General features: G+C 42.0%; 1 protein-coding gene across 1 annotated transcript in view; it reads right to left on the bottom strand.

The window, feature by feature from the left end:
• Positions 1 to 22,366, bottom strand: part of si:ch211-51h4.2 (uncharacterized) — a 91,993-nt gene that overhangs the window by 16,890 nt on the left and 52,737 nt on the right. The window contains exons 9-12 of the mRNA XM_021604126.3: positions 17,366 to 17,465; positions 14,318 to 14,376; positions 13,591 to 13,655; positions 5,598 to 5,741 (exon numbers count right to left, since the gene is read on the bottom strand). Coding sequence (XP_021459801.3) covers positions 5,598 to 5,741; positions 13,591 to 13,655; positions 14,318 to 14,376; positions 17,366 to 17,465 — 368 coding nt within the window. The remainder of the gene's footprint in view (positions 1 to 5,597; positions 5,742 to 13,590; positions 13,656 to 14,317; positions 14,377 to 17,365; positions 17,466 to 22,366) is intronic.

The following is a 22,366-nucleotide window of genomic DNA, read 5'->3' as shown; positions in this document are numbered from 1 at the left end:
GACGCTCCAGACGAACAGTTCTTGTACTGAGGTTGCAACCGAGGACAGACAATTTTTACGCGCTACACGCTTCAGCACTCGTCGGTCACATTCTGTGAGCTTGTGGAGCCTAAGACTTCGTGGCTGAGCTGTTGTTGCTCCTAGACGTTTCCACTTCACAATAACAGCACTTACAGTTGACAGGGGAAGCTCAAGCAGGGCAGAAATTTGACGAACTGACTTGTTGGAAAGGTGGCATCCTATGAAGGTGCCACGTTGAAAGTCACTGAGCTCTTCAGTAAGGCCATTCTACTGTCAATGGGTGTGGCTGAAATAGCAGCAATGGGTGTGGCTGAAATAGCAGAATCCACTCATTTTAAGGGGTGTCCACATACTTTTATATACAGTGCCTTGCGAAAGTATTCGGCCCCTTTGAACTTTGCGACCTTTTGCCACATTTCAGGCTTCAAACATAAAGATATAAAACTGTATTTTTTTTGTGAAGAATCAACAACAAGTGGGACACAATCATGAAGTGGAACGACATTTATTGGATATTTCAAACTTTTTTAACAAATCAAAAACTGAAAAATTGGGCGTGCAAAATTATTCAGCCCCCTTAAGTTAATACTTTGTAGCGCCACCTTTTGCTGCGATTACAGCTGTAAGTCGCTTGGGGTATGTCTCTATCAGTTTTTCACATCGAGAGACTGACATTTTTTCCCATTCCTCCTTGCAAAACAGCTCGAGCTCAGTGAGGTTGGATGGAGAGCATTTGTGAACAGCAGTTTTCAGTTCTTTCCACAGATTCTCGATTGGATTCAGGTCTGGACACACCTGGATATGTTTATTTTTGAACCATTCCATTGTAGATTTTGCTTTATGTTTTGGATCATTGTCTTGTTGGAAGACAAATCTCAGTCCCAGGTCTTTTGCAGACTCCATCAGGTTTTCTTCCAGAATGGTCCTGTATTTGGCTCCATCCATCTTCCCATCAATTTTAACCATCTTCCCTGTCCCTGCTGAAGAAAAGCAGGCCCAAACCATGATGCTGCCACCACCATGTTTGACAGTGGGGATGGTGTGTTCATGGTGATGAGCTGTGTTGCTTTTACGCCAAACATAACGTTTTGCATTGTTGCCAAAAAGTTCAATTTTGGTTTCATCTGACCAGAGCACCTTCTTCCACATGTTTGGTGTGTCTCCCAGGTGGCTTGTGGCAAACTTTAAACAACACTTTTTATGGATATCTTTAAGAAATGTCTTTCTTCTTGCCACTCTTCCATAAAGGCCAGATTTGTGCAATATACAACTGATTGTTGTCCTATGGACAGAGTCTCCCACCTCAGCTGTAGATCTCTGCAGTTCATCCAGAGTGATCATGGGCCTCTTGGCTGCATCTCTGATCAGTCTTCTCCTTGTATGAGCTGAAAGTTTAGAGGGACGGCCATGTCTTGGTAGATTTGCAGTGGTCTGATACTCCTTCCATTTCAATAGTATCGCTTGCACAGTGCTCCTTGGGATGTTTAAAGCTTGGGAAATCTTTTTGTATCCAAATCAGGCTTTAAACTTCTTCACAACAGTATCTCGGACCTGCCTGGTGTGTTCCTTGTTCTTCATGATGCTCTCTGCGCTTTTAACGGACCTCTGAGACTATCACAGTGCAGGTGCATTTATACGGAGACTTGATTACACACAGGTGGATTGTATTTATCATTAGTCATTTAGGTCAACATTGGATCATTCAGGGATCCTCACTGAACTTCTGGAGGGAGTTTTCTGCACTGAAAGTAAAGGGGCTGAATAATTTTGCACGCCCAATTTTTCAGTTTTTGATTTGTTAAAAAAGTTTGAAATATTCAATAAATGTCGTTCCACTTCATGATTGTGTCCCACTTGTTGTTGATTCTTCACAAAAAAATACAGTTTTATATCTTTATGTTTGAAGCCTGAAATGTGGCAAAAGGTCGCAAAGTTCAAGGGGGCCGAATACTTTCGCAAGGCACTGTATATAGTGTACTTAGGATATGATGACATCCTCCATGACTTCCTGTGACTCCGGTGCAAATGAATTTCTCCGGCTTTAATTATTTCTTTCTCAGGACGCCTCTGGAGCCGCTGTCTCTCTCGCCCCGGATTGTGTGAAACGTTCCGTGTCTGACCTCCAATTTTCAAATCGTTCCACAGCTTTGCTAAGAAATTGGATGCCCCACATTTTCAATCGAGCCCAGATACCCTTGTGGTTTTGTCCCCCAAGTCTTTGTCAAATTTTCTGTGGAATAAGCAAAACCAAATGTGGGCGCACTTCTGCTGACAGAAACAATCAGTGTTTGGGCCTTAATAAGCAGGCTGGGTATGTCAACAACAGTGGATATTTAGTTCTGCCTACGCTATCATAAAGCCATGTCTCTCTGCCGAGTCCCAGCCTCATGAGCTACTGCAGTTCTGCACTTCAGGAGCTGAGTGCAACAATCACTCCATGACCTTAGAGTAGAAAAACAATTTGGGTGTAGATGTGGGGATGTAATCCTTTCAAATCCCCCTGCAAAGGTAAGTAAATCCTGCTAAACATGCTCTCCCCATCAAGGGAAGCCTTTCCCTTCATTACCCTCCTAGAGGCAGGATGATGTGAGGCTAAGGGAAGGGGGTGTTAGAGACATGGCAGCAGAGAGGGATGGCAGATTTAGGGCTAAGGGTTGAAATCTCGTTAAAACACTGTCCAAGCTGTCAGGGAAAAACATACCACACAACAAACAGGCCTGGATTGAACTACTACTGTACTTATGCTTTAAAGCCACTCAAACACAGATACACACCATATGACATGCTGTTGATTTGTAACAAACAGCTGGATCTTTAATATTGCCACTGAGATGTCAAGGACAATCAAAACAACATTTGGATCACTGCTACTTCCACACATACACACAGGGAAAAGTACATCTGCTTGGTAAATATAGACAGTTATGATTCCAGTTGTTTTATTACGTGTTCTCCATGTGCTAGCAGACTGTTTGCATGGTGTAAGAATAGCTGATCATTACAGTAATTGGCAGACAGTGGCCTTTAGGGGGCACTGTTGCTCTCTGTAAGCACCAATGCCAACATGCTACAGAGCATAAGACACCTGTCAATAGCATTCGGAGCCATTTTGAGCAAAAATACAAACAAAACTTTTCAAATGGATGACTGATGAACAATACATTTGAGTGAGAAATAAATGAAATTCATGTCAAGTTATTATATTGAAAATAACAGTTTTGCAATTCAACATGATCCAAATGGCAGAATACCACACTGGTGGGGTTCCTGTTAAAACCTCCCTTTACAACTGAATTGATACAACTGATTTTATACTATTGACATGTTTGTGAGTGTTTACGTATAAGTGGCCCTGTCTTTGACCTATGAATAAATAGACAGTAGCGATATCATGACATGTTTGACTTCAAACAATACTCTTGAGACACTTTGCTTTACATTAACTTTACAAAACAAGCAGTGCTCTATACATGTAAATCCCTTCTCTTTACCAATTGACTGCTAGTTTTAAGTAAGTTCAAGCTGCTTGCATGTTACAACATTGGTGTGTGGATTGGTTGTGAGAATTCCACTACTTTGAATGTAATGTTGTTGGGGACTTTCCACCAGAGCAATGACAGTCAGTGGAAATGAAGCAGGACTGGAGGGGAATCCATTTCCTGATGATCTTTTATCTCTGAGGTAAACCCTGACACTTGGTCTCCAACCAGCCCCAGGGGTCTGCTATTCCCCAACCTTACACAAACAACACTGAATAATTCATCTTAATCTTGCCTGATATATAATACATCCAGCCATCTGCCCACATATATAGATGTAAGCAGGACTTAAGAACATAAATACATATAACATTGTATGGATTGTAAAATGGCTTGTGTCAGAGAGCTGGCTGAATCATCGAGCCTGAGGAACTAGAAGAAGTCGACTGGGCACATCACATCTTATGCCTTCAACCATAAAGAGAGGAAGAAGACAGAAACAAAAACCTTCTGTGTACACTCTCTTTCTGCTTAACTTGTTTTCATTGCCTAATTCATGTCTTGGTGCAAACTGCCACAAACCCAGGCCTGGCCACACAAGTTACCAGGGGAGAAAATGCACCAAGACTATGCAGTATTAAACTATCATCACAGTTTCCATGGAAATCAAATTCAAATTTAAAAAAGGATATAAAAAGCAAGGAAGACCAAGGCACTTTTCATACAATTAAAATGCCTTTATTTGAATGGCAATTTCAATGGAACAAAGATTTTAAAACTCAATTCGGCAGCATGGCCTTCATCTGAAATACAGAGTTTTAAAATCTTTGTTCCATTGAACATGCCCATACAAATAAAGGCATTTTAATTATATGAAGGGTGTCTTGGTCCTCCTTTCCGTTTGATGACCAATTTAACCCTTTTACCAAAGAGCTCCTTCCATCTACAAAAATCTACTGTGTACCCTAGAAGTGTTCCCTTCAAAATAAAAGTAACTCACTTGGAATAATAGTTTCGTAATTTCATAATATTTCAGAAATCAAGAACCATTGACAATCTTTTTATAGTGAAAGAATCAAAGGGATGCTCATCAAAGGCTCTAATAGCACGTTAGAGAATGTAATAAAGTAGTGTTTGAACGGTGAAACAGATGCTGCTATTTGACTAACCAACTTTCCTTAGAGGCTGGTAAGTGGTACTATACACTACACCACACAGGGACACACTATTATATTCTGAACAGAAATATAAAAGCAACATGTAAAGTGTTGGTCCCATGTTTCATGAGCTGAAATAAAAGATCCCAGAAATGTTCCATATGCACAAAAAGCTTAAATGTTGTGCACAAATTTGTTTAAATCCCTTTTGTTAATATCCCTGTTAGTGAGTATTTCTCCTTTGCCAAGATAATCCATCCGCATATCAAGAAGCTGATTAAACAGCATGCTCATTACACAGGTGCACCTTGTGCTGGTTGACAATAAAAGGCCACTCTAAAATGTGAAGTTATGTCACACAACATAATGCTTCAGAGGTGTCAAGTTTTGAGGGAGCATGCAATAGGCATGTTGACTGCAGGAATCTCCACCAGAGCTGTTGCCAGATAATTTAATGCTAATTTATCTACCATAAGCCGCCTATAATGTCGTTTTAGAGAATTTGGTAGGTCCAGCCGGCCTCGCAACCGCAGACCACATGTAACCATGTCAGCCCAGGACCTCTACATCCGGAATTTCTGCACAAACTGTCAGAAACGTGTCAGCGAAGCTCATTTACGTGCTCGTGCTGGCATGCTGGAGAAGTGTGTTGAATCCCGCTTTCAACTGTACAAAGCAGATGGCAGAATGAGTGTAAGGCGTCTCGTGGGCGAGCGGTTTGCTGAGGTAAACGTTGTGAACAGTGTCCCATGGTGGCGGTGGGGTTATGGTATGGGCAGGCATAAGCTACGGACAACAAGCACAATTGCATTTTATCGATGCACCTAATTGATTTATTACAATTGACTGATTTTCTTATATGAACTGTAACTCTTTGAAGTTATTGGGTCTGTGAGAGAATCTGCAGAAAAGAGTGTATGAAATAGAGTACTGTACGCACTCCTCCAGGGAGATGTTGGAGTAGACCATGGTGTAGGCTGTTGGAGAGGACTCAGAGACGACACCACTGGTAGTGTTTACCACACCTTCCTCCATAACCCTCTGAACTGACATCTGGGGGACGATCTCCAAAACAGCCCAGCACCTGATAGAGACAGAGAGAGAAAGAGGAGGAGATAATAAAATAATGAAAGTAATATAGATATAGAGAGGCAGACATTGAGAGAGTACTAATTGGGTAATTTCTGTCTCTTTCATGTAGTTTGACAAGTGTACTGTGTGACATCTCAACATACAGTATTATTTCTGTCCTCAAATGAAAACAAGTCGACAATATGTAACACAGAAAATAGAGGACAAAGCCAAATTGCTTTCTATTACATATAAATGCTCCTTACACCAGAGACATATTGAAAGAATTCTAATATAAAACATATACAGTGCATTTGGAAAGTATTCAGACACCTTGACTTTTTCATCATTTTGTTACGTTACAGACTTATTCTAAAATTGATGATATTGTTATTTCCCCTCATCAATCTACAAACAATACCCCATATTGACAAAGCAAAAACAGGTTTTTTGAATTTTTTGCAAATGTATTAAACATAAAAAGTGGAAATATGAAATGTACATAAGTATTCAGACCCTTTACTCAGTACTATGTTGAAGTACCTTTGGCAGCAATTACAACCTTGGGTCTTCTTGGGTATGATGCTACAAGCTTGGCACACCTGTATTTGGGGAGTTTCTCCCATTCTTCTCTGCAGATCCTCTCAAGCTCTGCGGTCAATGGAAACAGGGTGCACCTGAGCTCAATTTCGAGTCTAATAGCAAAGGGTCTTTATACTTATGTAAATAAGGTATCTGTTTCTAATTTGTTCTAATATATTTGCAAAAATTTCTAAAAAACTGCTTTCGCTTTGTCATTATGGGGTATTTTCTGTAGATTGATGAGGGAAAAAAATATTTAATCAATTTTAGAATAAGGCTTTAATAACAACATGTGGAAAAAGGGAAGGAGTCTGAATACTTTCCGGATGCACTGTATCATGTAATTTTATATCCTTGCACCGACACAGCACCATGACAACCCTGTTGTCTAAAGACTGGGGATGCATTGCTTGTTTCTACATCTCACTGTTCAACAGAATCATGTAGTCTGCCACTGACTCCACAGAACATTGGATCCACTAGTGACAAGATGCAACTGAACAGGTAATTGACATTTCCTACAAACACAGAATCTATACCTTGAGTGTGTGTCTCCGCTGTATACTGTCTTGGACAGAACATCTGACAAAACTACTAGACTCAGAGTCAGCCATCTGTCACAAGCCTTCTCCTTTTTCTCAACTGGTTAGACACTATGGATATACAGTAGGTATGATACGCCTCAGCAAAGGCATATACTGTATGTAACAGCTGACAAATATACTGTGTACAGTAGTTACATTTGATGGGTACATGTTCGTTTTTCATGTGGTTAAGGAAGTTTCACTACTTCAATCTATGTGCTTTAATTGAATTCCTCCAACATGTGTGCATGTGTCTGTGTCATCATGCATTCTATTTTGTTCTATAGACATATTTCACCCTTCAGTAGACTTCAACCCAGGCGGCGCAAGCCTGTCAGTCTACTGACATGGCGAACAAATCAAAGATAACTCAATTTCTCTAGATAAACGGACCATATACTGTATTACCTGTGTGGTACGGAGGCCATTTTCAGCACAGAAGATTATCTAGCTACAGATCTAGATTTTACCTAGAAATTTGAGATAGTAATGGGTCAATGCCTTATGTCATTCATTCTGCAGCCTAGCTGTGATAGACAACCAAACAGGGTGTACCGCTCTCTAGTCCCCCCCCCCCCCCCGCCATCATTGATAAATGTTGTAGCATTCTCAGTCCAAATTGAGGGAAAATCAAGCCCTGTTGACTATCTGTTGGGTAGGCCAACATGCTTTTGTGGAGCCATAATCCCAACACGTTTATTGAACTAGGGGTGAGTGAGGAGGATTCAAGGAAAGGATCAATACAGTCACACAGAAGTATATTCCCAGATTTTGGGGAGGACTTCTCTGAAAGTTGTGTGGCAGAAACAATGGCACTAAAGTTGGAATCGGATGGAGATTGCAGTTGCCATCATTACTGAAAAGAAATTCAGAAATGTCACTGAATTCAATGTCAGTGAGGGCAAATGAAATAACTTTCGCCACTAAATACAAAAAAAGTGCAATAACAACAGTGTTTTTGACAGATCAGTTTACCACAGAACCCCCCCTAACCCCTTTGTAGGGCTAAGGATGAATAGTTATTGAAAATTGTGAGAAACAAATAGGATATGTTTTTCAGTGACTATTCGTGCTTAGCCCTACCAATCAGGTGCGCTCCAGCTGTCCTTCTCATGCGCACTCCTCATGCATTGATAGAATTAACATTTTAATTCTCTTCACAAATGGCAAACTCATCAGGCGTATCACATTTCCATGGCTTGACACAAGATAATTCACCCCCAGAATCATAAAGATAAAAAATTTTAACCACTAATCAATCTGTCAATAAAATATTATGTGAGAATCTGATCCATCAAGTCAATTGATTAAAGGTGCAATACGCAGAAATCAAAAATTCGAATAGTTAGCCTAATTTCAAAACAAACAATGTTCTTGCTGTTCTAAACTGCTGTGAAATATGTTTTCAATAACCAAAAATATTGTATTTTCAGGTGTTTGAAAATGGTGTACAAAACTGTAAGTAAAAGATGCAAAAACAAAAGTTAGCCTAAGATCTACCACTTCTTAGACTTGCATTCAATGAGGATGATAGATCTATAAACAGAGGCTTCTATGTGAATTCGGTTGGGTCGCCCAAAAAATTACATATTGCAGTTAAGGCATAATTCTAATGATGTTATGCATAATTTTCAAACATTCAGTCACTTGTTGATATTCTGGTAACATTATGAACTAGAGACAATGGCCTGTGCTTAAACTATTATTTATTTATTTTTCACCCGTCTCTCCTGTAACTTCTCCCAGGCTGACACCCAAGACTAGCTAGCATGATACTTGAAACCTGTGCTGTCATTTAGTCACTAGATGGGTTAACAAAATGACATACCGTATGTTTGGAACTTTAAACAACTAAACACAACTGTACAACAAAAAAATGCTTCAGGGTCTGCTTTTTATATACTTACATCACTTAAAACTACCTTTTGTTGATAACTGAAACATGGTCGGACTGGGATGTTTTTTGCAGGGAGCTTGTCCTTCTCATTAGGAACACGCCGACTTCACTACGTCATTTTAGCTTCTGTCTTATCTGAGAAAATGGCCGTTACTTTCGCCCCGTGTTACTTTCGTCCCGGCTCTCCCCTAAATGGTTGAGTCTTTAAACCCTGTGTCAGCCGAGCTCCCTGACACAACCTGCAGATCAATGCTATCTAAAATGTGAGGGGAAATATTGCAGTGATAACCTTTCCATGGTTAGAAATGATTACAAGTCCAATTCATTCTAATGACTCCAGCCCTGCCTCCTAATGGGCCCTTTAACTGTTGAGGGCCTTGTAGTTGTACATTGTGAAATGCCCTCTTACATCTATCAGTGTGTCACTTCTCAAACATACCCAGATTTATAGACATGTTTAATGGAAATGGGTGGTTCTTTGATGGCTTAGGGACTGTTTATCAGAGGTTCACTGCTTGGCTGTTGGAGCCGTGCTCTCTAGATGTACTCTAGGTGACAAAGGGGGGGGGGGGGGGGTCACATTTCAAATCACGCGAGTGGACTGCAATAGCTCATCAGTGGCAGTCTTCGCAGTAGGCGTTCTCCCGTTGATCAATGATTAGTCCACACTTGCCTCTGTGTTCATTAATGAAGTGCCACCGGCGTCGGCTCACACTGCGGCTGGCACGCTGATGACTCAATTATTCGCCACGTACTGTAGGACACCGTCTACCTTAAAGGCCCAGTGTAGTCAAAAATATGATTTATATATATTATATATTTTCCACACTATGAGGTTGGAATAATACTGTGAAATTGGGAAAAATATGATAATGACCTTTTAGCTGTTTGAAAAGACCACCAGAAATTTCAGCCTGTTGTGGTGGCGCGACAGACAAATAAAAGCGTTCCAAACTTCTCTGCCAATAACTCAGACTACTCCCAGACAGTCCAAGCAAATTGTTGCTTGAAAAATTGCTTGATACTTGTTTATTTTTTACCATTTTAATTGAAAACAATCATACTAAGGTATTTAATTGTTACCCCCAAAAATGGCTGCATTGGACCCTTAAGCAAACTTAATCAAAACCAGGGAGCATAAGCCGCATCATTTGTTTGAAATAGTTTTTTGTTGCCTATGAGATGACAAAGGAGGCGAATGCTAGGTAAAGAAAGTGCATTCTACCAGGTGGCTCAAGGCACAGGTCTTATTGCTCATTGGTCTAGGTAAATCAAAGATGGGTAAGCTGGAAGATACAGATTGGTAAAGAAGATTGATATTACATAAACTGTCTGGAGCCTTAGTGCTAAGTTTAAATCCTGTGATGGCAATTAAAACAGTTGATTGCTGTGGTGCAGCTGATCATTCCCTTCAAAACAAATTGCTCTATTACCATCAAATTCACCAGCTTTCCTCATGGCTAATTCACTTTGCTATTTTCCCAGTTAGATATGGACTAATGGGGCTTGGATAGTAGGATGGAGTATCTAAAATAGATAACGAAACTCACAAAGTAGATGCATTACAGAGCTGACTCATGGGAAGTGGTGGACAGGAAAGTGGTGGCGGTGTGGCTGATGTTTCCCCCATGCTGTAAGTGCAGTAATTAGACAGTGACAGTGGGCAGGGACAGGGTCTGAGGCAGCAGTGGTTGTGAGGATCACAACACAGTGTAGGGACAGGGTTGGCAGAGGGCCCAGACTGTGGTAGCTTGGCCTGTGTTGGGAAGCCATGAGCATGGGTTCCCACTGCAGACAGACATACGGGGCAGGGCGATGACATTAATAAACAACCAACACAACACAGGGCCTGCAGCCTGGATGGCATGGCATATCCCGGTCCCAGCTACAACAGCTGGGAAAGTGGCAACAGACTCATGCCACAGCCATCACCCTCCTCTGCCAAAAACCCACACAAATTAACCACTGGTGACACAAACAAATCACCCTAGTCTAATTATTTAAAAAAACAAATTATGCATATTTAATAAAAACAGATTAGACAATTAGAGGACAGTTTCCTATTGCTAACTGTGGACATGAAAAAGGAACATTGCTGAGATATAAACAAAAATAATGGGTCTTCTCTCAAAGCAGGGAAAACTGTTAATGACATTTGGAGGAACTGAAATGAAAAACAGAAACTGAAATATGCTTAATAATCATTGGTTGGACACAAGGGGCAGAACACAGGGTATACAAAGAAAGGAATGGACAAGACCTCCAACTGTTGATTTCTGCACTCCAGGAGCAGGGCTGTGGAGATTTATCTGTTCATTTGCTGTGACTATGCTTGAGCAAGCCCAACATAAGACCATTTCTATTTTATTCCACTGTTCTCTTGCTCCGAATAGGCTGCACTATAGAATTATGTTCAGGGTGATAATTATACATCAAAATGATGGTCTGACAAATGGGTGGTGAGGAAATTGCTTACCAAGATGTCAAGTTAGGTAGGCCAAGAGCATAAGGAAGGAGTTAAATGAAAAAGCTGCAAATAACGTTAACTCCAGCTTGGATGAACTACAATGAATTTAAGGAAGTGTGTGTGCGTGTGTGTGTGTGTGTGTGTGTGTAGTCCAACTCAAAACCATTTACCACTTATTGATGCATTACCAAACAGAACATCAGGACATTTGTCTCCAACTACAGGTAATTCAATTCTATGTGAGTCTCTGTGGAAGTGGTCTTTAAAGATAGTCCAGCCATATGACACATGATCCCAATACCAGTCACAGATTGGAAAGACAATTTCCCTCCACATAATGAGTGACTAGTGGATCTGTACAGTTTGAAATCAATATTATGCATCCTATTGGCGCTGATGAGGTGTGCTGTTGTTGGTGATGTTGTTATTGGTGATGTTGTTGTTGGTGGTGTTGCTGGTAGTGTTGTTAGTGTTGGTGGTGTTGTTTGGGTTGGTGATGTTGGTGATGTTGTTGTTTGTGTTGGTGGTGATGTTGTTGGTAGTATTGTTGTTGTTGGTGGTGTTGCTGGTAGTGTTGTTAGTGTTGGTGGTGTTGTTTGGGTTGGTGATGTTGGTGATGTTGTTGTTTGTGTTGGTGGTGATGTTGTTGTTGGTGGTGATGTTGTTGGTGGTGTTGTTGTTGTGTGGAGGAGGAGGAGATGCAAGGAGAGTGGCTCGAGCTGTTCTGATTAACTTCTCTTTGTCATCAAAAGACCAGATGCAGCCAATTTGCGGGATGCAAATGAAGCAGACAGAGAATATGTTACCGTGTTGAAAGAAGTGATGGGTGCCGACAGGAGAGATAAACTTCACAGTGGCAACTGCGCTAAAATGATTGCTAAGAGTGCCGCGTGAGACTGACGCCTCCAGAGAATGAATGGGCCAAGCAGAGCGCAGTTAAATAAAACGGTAATCACCAGCACCAAATAAACAAATACGGATGGAACAAATGTAGCAAATCAAATAAAGTTCTGCGTAGGCAAGAACTACTGGATGCTGAGCATAAGATTGCTGAACCAAACAGTAATATACAAAGTTAAATATATAGCCTGTGCAGGCATAAAACAAAAAGAGGGACAGCAAAAAATACTTGGTTCATTAGAATACCCAATGTAATCAACCACCTTTTTCTGTGTACTATAAAATATACAATTACTGTGTTGTGTAATGAATAATTGGCAATACAATAACTTTTCATAATAATAGTTATTAGAACATAGCTCTACTGTATAGCTCCATGTAGTGTTTTTGTCCAATTTTACTAAAAGGTTTGGCTGCCACTCTTGTTATGTTGTCTATCCTTTCTGTCTCTATCCTTCTCTTTCCCTCTGTTCTGTATATTGGATTTTTTTTTTTTTTTTTTTTACATCTATACTAAGATGTCAGAAAATCTAGTATGGTTGTTGAATGTTAAATGTGGTGGGAAGGAGGATAATGAATGACGGGGTAAGAGGGAAAAGTCTACTGCTGGAGCCCAGCTCCAACTCCAGTGGCTGATGGGAGTTTATCTCCTGGATCAAACTCCTTTCATTTCATCTGCTTCAGCATAATTGCTTTCACTCTCTCTCGAGTAACAAAGCACTGATTGCAAACTCAATAGGTTCTTTACACATGATTAGATGCAACGGAGGCCCTTTTGAAAAACTTTGGCAGTATTTCAGTGAGAGAGACATCAAAGAAAACAACACTCCAGTGCCCGTCTGAAGCCCCACTCCTTCCCGCTTTGTCTGTTCCAATGTTGCTGCTGCAGACATTTACATTGTGGAAAAAACAGGAGACTGACTCATTTTACTGGGCCTCTCTGTGGTCTGAGGTGGTGCCAGTCTTACTGGAGCATATCATATTGGGACTCACTGGGTTGTACTAGTACCATCTGTCATGGAGAGCAGACATCAACCCAGCAGGGACAGAGGGGGGCTGGTACTAGGCCTGTATGATTTACACAGTACCACAACCACTTCCTGGGACAACTCACATGTTGTGAGAGTCTACACGTCACATTGGCAACCAAATACATTAGGTACAGTATATGTGATCATCTACCTGAATACATTGTCCTACATTGGCACTGTGAATGTGTAGGACCATGTGCCTCATACACACCTGTATTGGAGGTAATTGACCAGAATACTGATCAAGCTATTAGGCTGAGTTTACACAGGCAGCCCAATTCTGATCTTTCTTTTTCTCACTAATTGGTCAGATCAGCACTTCTGACAATAATTGGGCAACAGATCAGTATTGGGCTACCTGTGTAAACGCAGCCATAGACAGTATGGGGAAAAACACTTACCATAATATATTCAGAACGGTGCATGTGGCTAGTCCTCCCAGTATGACTCTTCTGAACCACATGATCTACATATAGAGATTATTGAAAGAGCCAGTCAACATCAACAGCACATGACAGCCAATGCAATCAACTAAATTCCTAAGTGTGGATGGAGTGCTGTCTGCTCCACTATAAGAAGATAATATAGAACAGCCATTATCAATAGGCAGACCACGGGCCGGATCCGTATGTAAAGGGTGGAGATTTGCAGGAAATAAGCTTTAAACCTGCTCATTTTTCTCTCTGCCATCAAGAGGGGTGAGAAAGGTTTGAACAGTTTGGGGTTGCAAGGTGGGGGTTTGTTACTATGCCGAAGAATGACAATATTTATCCAGACCTTTGCTACCTAGGACATGTGTGTGACAGGACCCCTTGTATAGAAGCTATGGATCTCTGTGCTGGGCTACATGCTGTGCAGGGGGAAACCGCTCTAATGGAGACTGCTGGCTCCCTATCACAACACAACGAGCTCAATGGAGGAGGGCCATTTCAGCCCTTCATAGCAGTGGCATCCTGGTCCCTGTTCTAATGGTGGATGGCTGCACAATTGGTGTGCAGTTTATGCTGGTAGGCACAATTATCTCAATGTTTAAACTCTCTAGAGTTATGTCAGGTAGAATTACACCTAGAAAATACTGTGAATCAAATGTGTGTGCAAACACAATAAAATAATGCAAATCCATAATACCTGTGTCTTGTTGTGAGATATTTCTGAGAACAGGAGAGGCATCACGTTGACAATACCTCCTGCAAAGAAATCAAATGACAGTAAGCGACACATTTGATTTAGAATGAGATGACCGGACCAAGGTGCAGCGTGGTGAGCGTACATTTTCATTTATTAAGAATGTCAACCACCAAAGTGCATCTTACTAGGGCTATACAGGCCACTACCAAATACAACTACCCACAACTAAGGTGGAAGAACAGGCTGCCTAAGTATGATTCCCAATCAGAGACAACAATAGACAGCTGCCTCTGATTGGGAACCACACTCGGCCAACCACACAGAAATACAAAACATAGAATGCCCACCCCACATCACACCATGACCTAACCAAATGGATAAATAAAACAGCTCTCTAAGGTCAGGGCGTGACTGTGTATGAGCAACAGTGTAACCGCTTATCACAGTTATACTGTTTAGAATTTGAATTGTGCTGCACAGTAGACTTGGGTATGTTTTCACTTTACAAAGTACAAAACTATGAAAATAGGCAGGGGATTAAAGCCCTATATTGCAGCAGATGGCAGAATGAGAAAGGTAAGAGGCCTGTAATTTGCACTGTTTTCCCCTTGGGCTTATCATTAGTTTTAGACAAATAAACAAAGCACCAGAACCCTATGGGGACCGCTCAACCTCTGCTATCATAGAAATATAGAACTATCCACACAACCACTACACAGCTTTTGTTCTATCAATAAACACATACATATTGTATAGTATACCATTACTATCTTTACTGTGTATGTACTGTGTTCTCTGTCCTGCTTGCTTGAACAGCATCACATCAAACCCCCTCAACACATAGACAGGTCTGTGGATGTAGCTGTGAGTAGCTGTGAGTAGCAGTACTCTACGCTCACTGTAAGCAAAAGGCTGCCCTCTGACTCTTTAAAAGCAACAGCCCATTAGGAGCGCAGACACTCAACAAAGGCTTCTGGGACACTGACAAAGCAGCGGTAAGCTAACAGCTTTGCTGAGGAAGGTGTCAGAGGAGGGCTGCAGAGAGGAGAGCGGGCTGTAAATGAGACTCCCTCCACTCCAACTCCCAGGGCTTGTTTGCTCTTTAGACACCAGTCCCAGGCGGCTCAGGGCTTGCTGCCACCAGGACCTCGCCGCTCTCAATGTACTAACCAATTAACCGGATTGGAGAGAGAGCGAGGGGGAGACAAAGAGACGAGAGAGAGCGAGGGGGGTGGGGCGAGATGAAGAGACAAATGAGAGAGAGAGAAAGAGAGAGAGGGGGGAAGAGACAAATGATAATGATAGAGAGATGGAGAGAGAGAAAGAGAGAGGGGGATGAGACAAAGAGACAAATAAGAGAGAGTGAGAGAAAAAAAGAGGGGGGGCGAGACAAAGAGACAAATGAGAGAGAGAGAGAGAGAGGGAGAGGGGGGATGGGTGAGACGAAGAGACAAATGAGAGAGAGAGAGAGAGAGAGGGAGAGGGGGGATGGGTGAGACGAAGAGACAAATGAGAGAGAGAGAGAGAGAGAGAGAGAGAGAGAGAGAGAGAGAGGGGGGGATGGGTGAGACAAAGAGACAAATGAGAGAGAGAGAGAGAGAGAGAGAGAGAGAGAGAGAGAGAGAGAGAGAGAGAGAGATAGAGAGAGAGGGAGAGGGGGGATGGGTGAGACGAAGAGACAAATGAGAGAGAGACAGGGAGAGAGAGAGAGAGAGAGAGAGAGAGAGAGCGAGAGAGAGAGAGAGAGAGAGAGAGGGAGAGGGGGGATGGGCAAGACAAAGAGACAAAGAGACAAATGAGAGAGAGAGGGAGAGAGAGAGAGGGGGACGAGTCAAAGAGTTGAGAGAAAGTGAGAGAGAGAGAGAGAGGAGTACGAGATGAAGAGACGAGAGAGAGGGGGAGACGAAGAGACAAATGATAGAGAGATAGATGGAGAGAGAGAGGCGAGACGAAGAGACAAATGACAGAGAGAGAGATGGAGAGAGAGAGAGGGGGGGATGAGACGCAGAGATGAGAGAGAGAGAGAGAGAGAGAGAGGGGGGACGAAGAGACAAATGATAGAGATGAGAGAGAGAGAGAGAGAGAGAGAGAGAGAGAGAGAGAGAGCGAGAGAGGGGGGCGAGACGAAGAGACAAATGAGAGAGAGAGAGTGAGAGAGAGGGAGACGAAGATAGGGGGACGAGATGGAGAAACGAGAGAGAGCGAGAGATAGTGAGAGAGGGGAGGACGAAGAGACAAATGACAGAGAGAGAGAGAGGGGATGAGACAAAGAGATGTGAGAGAGAGAGAGAGAGAAAGAGAGGGGGGCAGGACAAAGAGGCAAATGAGAGAGAGAGAGGGGGGGCGAGACGAAGAGACAAATAAGAGAGGGAGGGAGAGAGAGAGGGGGGGGGGGGAGAGACGAAGAGACAAATGAGAGAGAGAGTGAGAGAGAGAGAGGGGACGAGACGAAGAGACGAGAGAGAGTGAGAGAGAGTGCTGGGGCGGGACAGAGATGATTGAGAGAGAGAGAGAGAGAGAGAGAGAGAGAGAGAGAGAAAGAGAGAGAGAGAAGAAGAGACAAATGATAAAGAGAGAGATGGAGAGAGAGAGAGAGGGGGGGGATGAGACGAAGAGATGTGAGAGAGCGAGAGAGAGAGGGGGGTGAGACAAAGAGACAAATGAGAGAGAGAGAGAGAGAGAGTGAGAGAGAGAGAGTGAGAGAAATAGAGAGGGTGAAGGCAGGAGAGAAAGAAGAGTGTGATTTCCACTCGCTCCATCTGCTCCCATCTGACAGTCAGGGTTATCCAAGCACCTCCATTAACTGTTCAGGAAACATACGACTCTCCTCACAATTACCACTGCAAGGGATCCTCTCCAACCTCCAGCACTTCTCCACACACCTATGGCAACATAAAGCAATGTTTTTCTCTCTTCTTGACATTCTTCAAATGTCTAAGAGGGGACAGTCATCTGTGTTCTGTTCTCCCTCACTATGTGTTTTTGTTCTATGTGATGGAGGTGGAGTAGGAGGAACTCACAAATAGAGTAGTGTATGTTCGTTCTTACCCAGTGCAACGGTGCCCATTAGGAAAGGTTTACCAATTTGGCTGAAGTCATTTGTGGTCTCCTGTTGAACTTCTGACCCCAAAGCAAATGTCACAGCCACCTTGGGGAGACAAATGACCAGCAGGGTTACAAGATGCACAAGTCACAAAACAACAAAATCTCAGACAGAACTCATATATAGATTCTCATTTCATGTGACATTTAACTTTAAAGGACATTTTTGTTGGTGGATGTTACAATGGCAGAGGGGGGGAAGTGATGGATACCCTAGTGGCCATGCTAGACATGCCTGTAAGCTACAACAACATTTGATTCCTTGCACAAATCGAAACACTTTCATGTCGTGTTCATAACAATAAAACAATGGATCATAGAATGAAACACAAACGCACAATTGTGAAGAATTGCTACAGTGGAGGAGCAGACAGACCTGTATCTAGAATAATGTTCATAAATATTCATAGAGGATTGTTAAAATGGAAAAGGGGCCGTATGCATTTTGCATGTTTTAAGGCATAGTAAAAATCCCATATATCCCATAGTAAACAACCAGGAAAAAGAGAGCAACACATCTTTCACTTAAATCCTAATTTCCTATCAGGTGATGAAGAGAACATTATCTTTACAGCCTTTCTTTGAGAAGGAAGTATTCCCCTTTTGCTTTGGCCATAAATATTTTTTTGTATGAGAGAGAGCATGAAGTCCACCTGGCCCTGGCTCGTGTGTATATTTGGTGCAATATGCAAGTCTGGTGAGGCCACAGAGTGTACTGGTGTGTACTGGTATTGGCACTAAGATGCACAGATGCTGTTAATGGGATTTCTACCCTGGCCGCAGAGAGTCACAGGCCCCGAAGGCACAGCAACCAGGACATGTTAGGCTGTGTACCACATCTGAGAATTCTCTCTACAGAGTCCATTGAATTTATAACATAAATAACAAAACAAAGCTGATTCCATTCTATTAAAAATAGTTAGATGATGTTAAATAGACCAATAAGCAGTAAACTGTTTGAAAAGCATCTTAAAGTGTTTATACCAACTGAAAATGAGACTATTTGAGGGTAAAATACTTCACCGAGGGCATTTGTCTGTGAAGAATATTGACAGAGGTGAATTACATGGGCTCACAGAAAGCTGCCACTTAAACTGGGATAACAATTGTCCACAAGTAAACATTTTGCTTTTAAGCACATGTGAAGAATGCCCTGGATTAGGGGGAAGAAGATTCCATTAGGTGCCCAAGTCTCTTTGAGCTCCAGAGAGAAATAGGTTTAAGTGCCTTCCCATCTCCAGTAAAAAGCCTCAGTGGACTGTGTGATGGAGGAGATATCAGGCGAGAGCTGTGATTACCCTGCTCCCAATGTGACATTGTCAGAAATCCAGGGTGTGTGGGAAGAAATGAACTATAAAAGCACACATTACAAAACAAAGAGTGTTCCCTCAGTCCCTGCTCTTTGTTTGAGTGTATCCATCTAACACCCCTCTCTCACCGGCTCACTCCTCCTCTCTCTCTCTCTCTCTCTCTCTCTCTCTCTCTCTCTCTCTCCCTCCACCTCTCTTCATTCGCCTGTAATGCAACATCTCTCTCTCTCCACCTCTCTTTCCTCCGCCTCCTCTCTTGCTCTCTCTCTCCCTCCACCTCTCTCTCTCTCTCCACCTCTCTCTCCCTCTCTCCTTGTTTGTCTGTAATGCAACAAGGGGCAGCTTGGGCACAGAGAACAAAGCACGATCGTACATACTGTAGAAGTACTCAACGGCAACCACAAAAAAAATTGCACTTGCAGCTATTCATGCAATGCATGGGAGAAGAATGCAATTTCCACAGCAATTCCAACCAAACACACACACACATACAAACACACACAAAAAAGCAAGTCCCACCAAAAAGAACAGAGAGCATTCTGGGGCATTATATATCCGAATGCACACAGGGGACCCTGGGATGAACTGAGTGAATCCATTTCACAAGGGATAAGATGGAGGAGAGTGGAGAAGAGTGGAGGTTAGGGGGAGGAGGAAGGTGGCACTGCCATGACCAGGCAGCCAGGCAGACTTATGGGAGAGCTGAGAGGGCTCATCTGCCAAGGCAAAAGCATCTCTTATCAACCCATCTCTGTCCTGGAGAGCATGTTAGACTACAGAGCACGCTTCTCTGACCACTTCAACCCCCCACCCATTGCACCTCGTAGTGAGTGGAGTGAGAACATGACAAAGAGGGTTGTGCTCTTTCCTTAATCCATGCACTAAAACACACACACACACACACACACACACACACACACACACACACACACATGCTGTGTTGTTTTTAACCCTGTGAAAGAATTTGCAATCGTGCCAACCTAAACTGTTGAAACACAGCATTCATCTGCCCACTAAGTATCAGAAACATAGGTATGACTGCAATCTTTACGCTCAAAGTCATGATGGCAGTAGACTGGAGGACAGGTTTGACATCTGTAACAATTATGCAGTATAAATGTCACACTAATTAGTCTATGAAACTATAAAATTGTACTTGATTTCCCATGCATAATTTGCCCAAAATAAAATTCTGTCTGCGATTTATTGCTGGAAATACGAGAAGGACATCCATTTCAACAGAAACAGATACATTTGGTAAATAGCCTGCTTCATTTCAAATGACTTAATTGAGTGCTTATTACAGTGTGTCAATGTATTTTCTCCTGGTGTGTCATTATTCATTAACCACACATTTTTGGGCATCACAGCTGCCTTTTGTAGAAAACTGCTTTTCATGGCTATTAATTGATTTGTGGCATGTTACTGCCTGCAGGAATACCAGTCTGTTCAATTGGTCATTTAGAAGACATTTTAACCAAGGTCTCCTCAGTGCCTCACTCATTGTGCTAGTGAGAGACTGTGTCAGAATATCTTTAGCATTCTGATTAATCTAGTGTCCGCAAAGTATAAGGATAATTGGCACAATAAATGTAAGGATAAGGATAATTACACACTTGATTACTAATTTCAACCCAGTTACCTTATATTTAACTTGCAGAGGTCACAGAAAGAACTTGACAGTGTCTCTCCTCTAAGTCCATAGAGAGGAGTATTTTCCAAACAATTAATTTTTGGAGTTAATATTTGATCAAGGTTGTCAATCAAGATGAAGAAGTGTCCTAAGATGAAATGCCACAATAGAAGCCTTGGTCTCCAGACATTGATCTGTTTGGAATAGATACCTGAAGAAGCTCTCAGCAGGGGCAGTATCAGGGGAGATTAGACCCCTTCATGTCAACTTCAGAAAGAGTGGATATCAATAGGAAACTAATACAAGACCACTGAGATATATACAGATCCATCAGTAGGAAAACACACACAACCACGAATACACACTGATTAATTCAGTACACGTGCATGCACACACAGGCAGGCAGAAAGGCAGGCATGCACCCACACACAAAGGCCATTTTCTTAACACAAGACAGAATCTGCCTCCATAACCACACTATTCATTATGCTTACATCACCTTTCATCTCTGTAAAATCAATCAAAGTGTCCATAGAACTCCTTGGGCGAAAGTATTCCTCACACCGCCTGTCCTAGGGTTTCCCAATAAACTTTAATTACTAAACATCATGACAATTTTTCATTTGTTATTAACATTTTATCACCAAAGTTGCCAATTCTCTATTTAGTTTAGACTAAAAGGGGATTGATGTTAGTTCTCGGTCTTCATGACGTTTGCATCCATCCCTTCCATGTTATTCCTACACCATGCCTGTTCTAGGGTTGAATATTTTCCTAGTATTTTACAAATGTTCCATCTTGAGAAGAAATAACTTTTCTGCCAGGTAATCCAGGAATTTCCGGCCAAAACCAGAAGTGTCATTCAAAAGTATTATAAAGCATATAAATAGGCCTATGTTTGGAATTGACTCGAGCTTTGATAGTGTCACGACTTCCGCTGAAGTCGGCTCCTCTCCTTGTTCGTTCGGTGATTGACGTCACTGGCTTTCTAGCCATCACCGCTCCATTTTTCATATATCCATTTGTCTTGTCTTGTTCCATACACACCTGGTTTACATTTCCCCAATCAATCTACTTGTATTTAACCCTCTGGTTCCCATCATGTATTTGTGTGTAATTGTTTCATGTTATTGTGGTGTTTTATTTACACGCTTTACTTTTGTTATGTTCCGTGTTTTGTGTAGTGCTCTCGTTTTTGGAACGAAAATAAAAGTGCGCCTGTTAACATTACTCTGCACTCCTGCACCTGACTTCGCCTCTAGTACATAGAGACATAGAAAACATAGAAAATTCAAGCCTGATGCTACCTGAGCCTGATGAGCCATACATTAAAGACATTTAATAAGCCCAAGCCCAAAAAAGACCAAATGATTGTGCCGTTATACAATACATACTGTAAATACAGTTGAAGTCGGAAGTTTACAAAAAAATTATGTCATGGCTTTAGAAGCTTCTGATAGGCTAATTGACATCATTTGAGTCAATTGGAGGTGTACCTAAGGATGTATTTCAAGGTCTACCTTCAAACTCAGTGCCTCTTTGCTTGACATTATGTGAAAATCAAAAGAAATCAGCCAAGACCTCAGAAAAAAATTGTAGACCTCCACAAGTCTAGTTCATCCTTGGGAGAAATTTCCAAACACCTGAAGGTATCACGTTCATCTGTACAAACAATAGTACGCAAGTATAAACACCATGGGACCACACAGCTGTCATACCGCTAGACTACGGTTTGCAACTGCACATGGGGACAAAGATCATACTTTTTGGAGAAATGTCCTCTGATCTGATGAAACAAAAATATAACTGTTTGGCCATAATGACCATTGTTACGTTTGGAGGAAAAAGGGGAGGCTTGCAAGCAGAAGAACACCATCCCAAACATGAAGCACGGGGGTGGCAGCATCATGTTGTGGGTGTGCTTTGCTGCAGGAGGGACTGGTGCACTTCACAAAATAGATGGCATCATGAAGAGAGAAAATTAGGTATAGATATATTGAAGCA

Source organism: Oncorhynchus mykiss, chromosome 5, assembly GCF_057628025.1.
Source record: "Oncorhynchus mykiss isolate SJ-2025 chromosome 5, ASM5762802v1, whole genome shotgun sequence".
NCBI classification, from domain to species: domain Eukaryota; kingdom Metazoa; phylum Chordata; class Actinopteri; order Salmoniformes; family Salmonidae; genus Oncorhynchus; species Oncorhynchus mykiss.
This window is presented reverse-complemented; position numbering and strand designations above follow the sequence as displayed.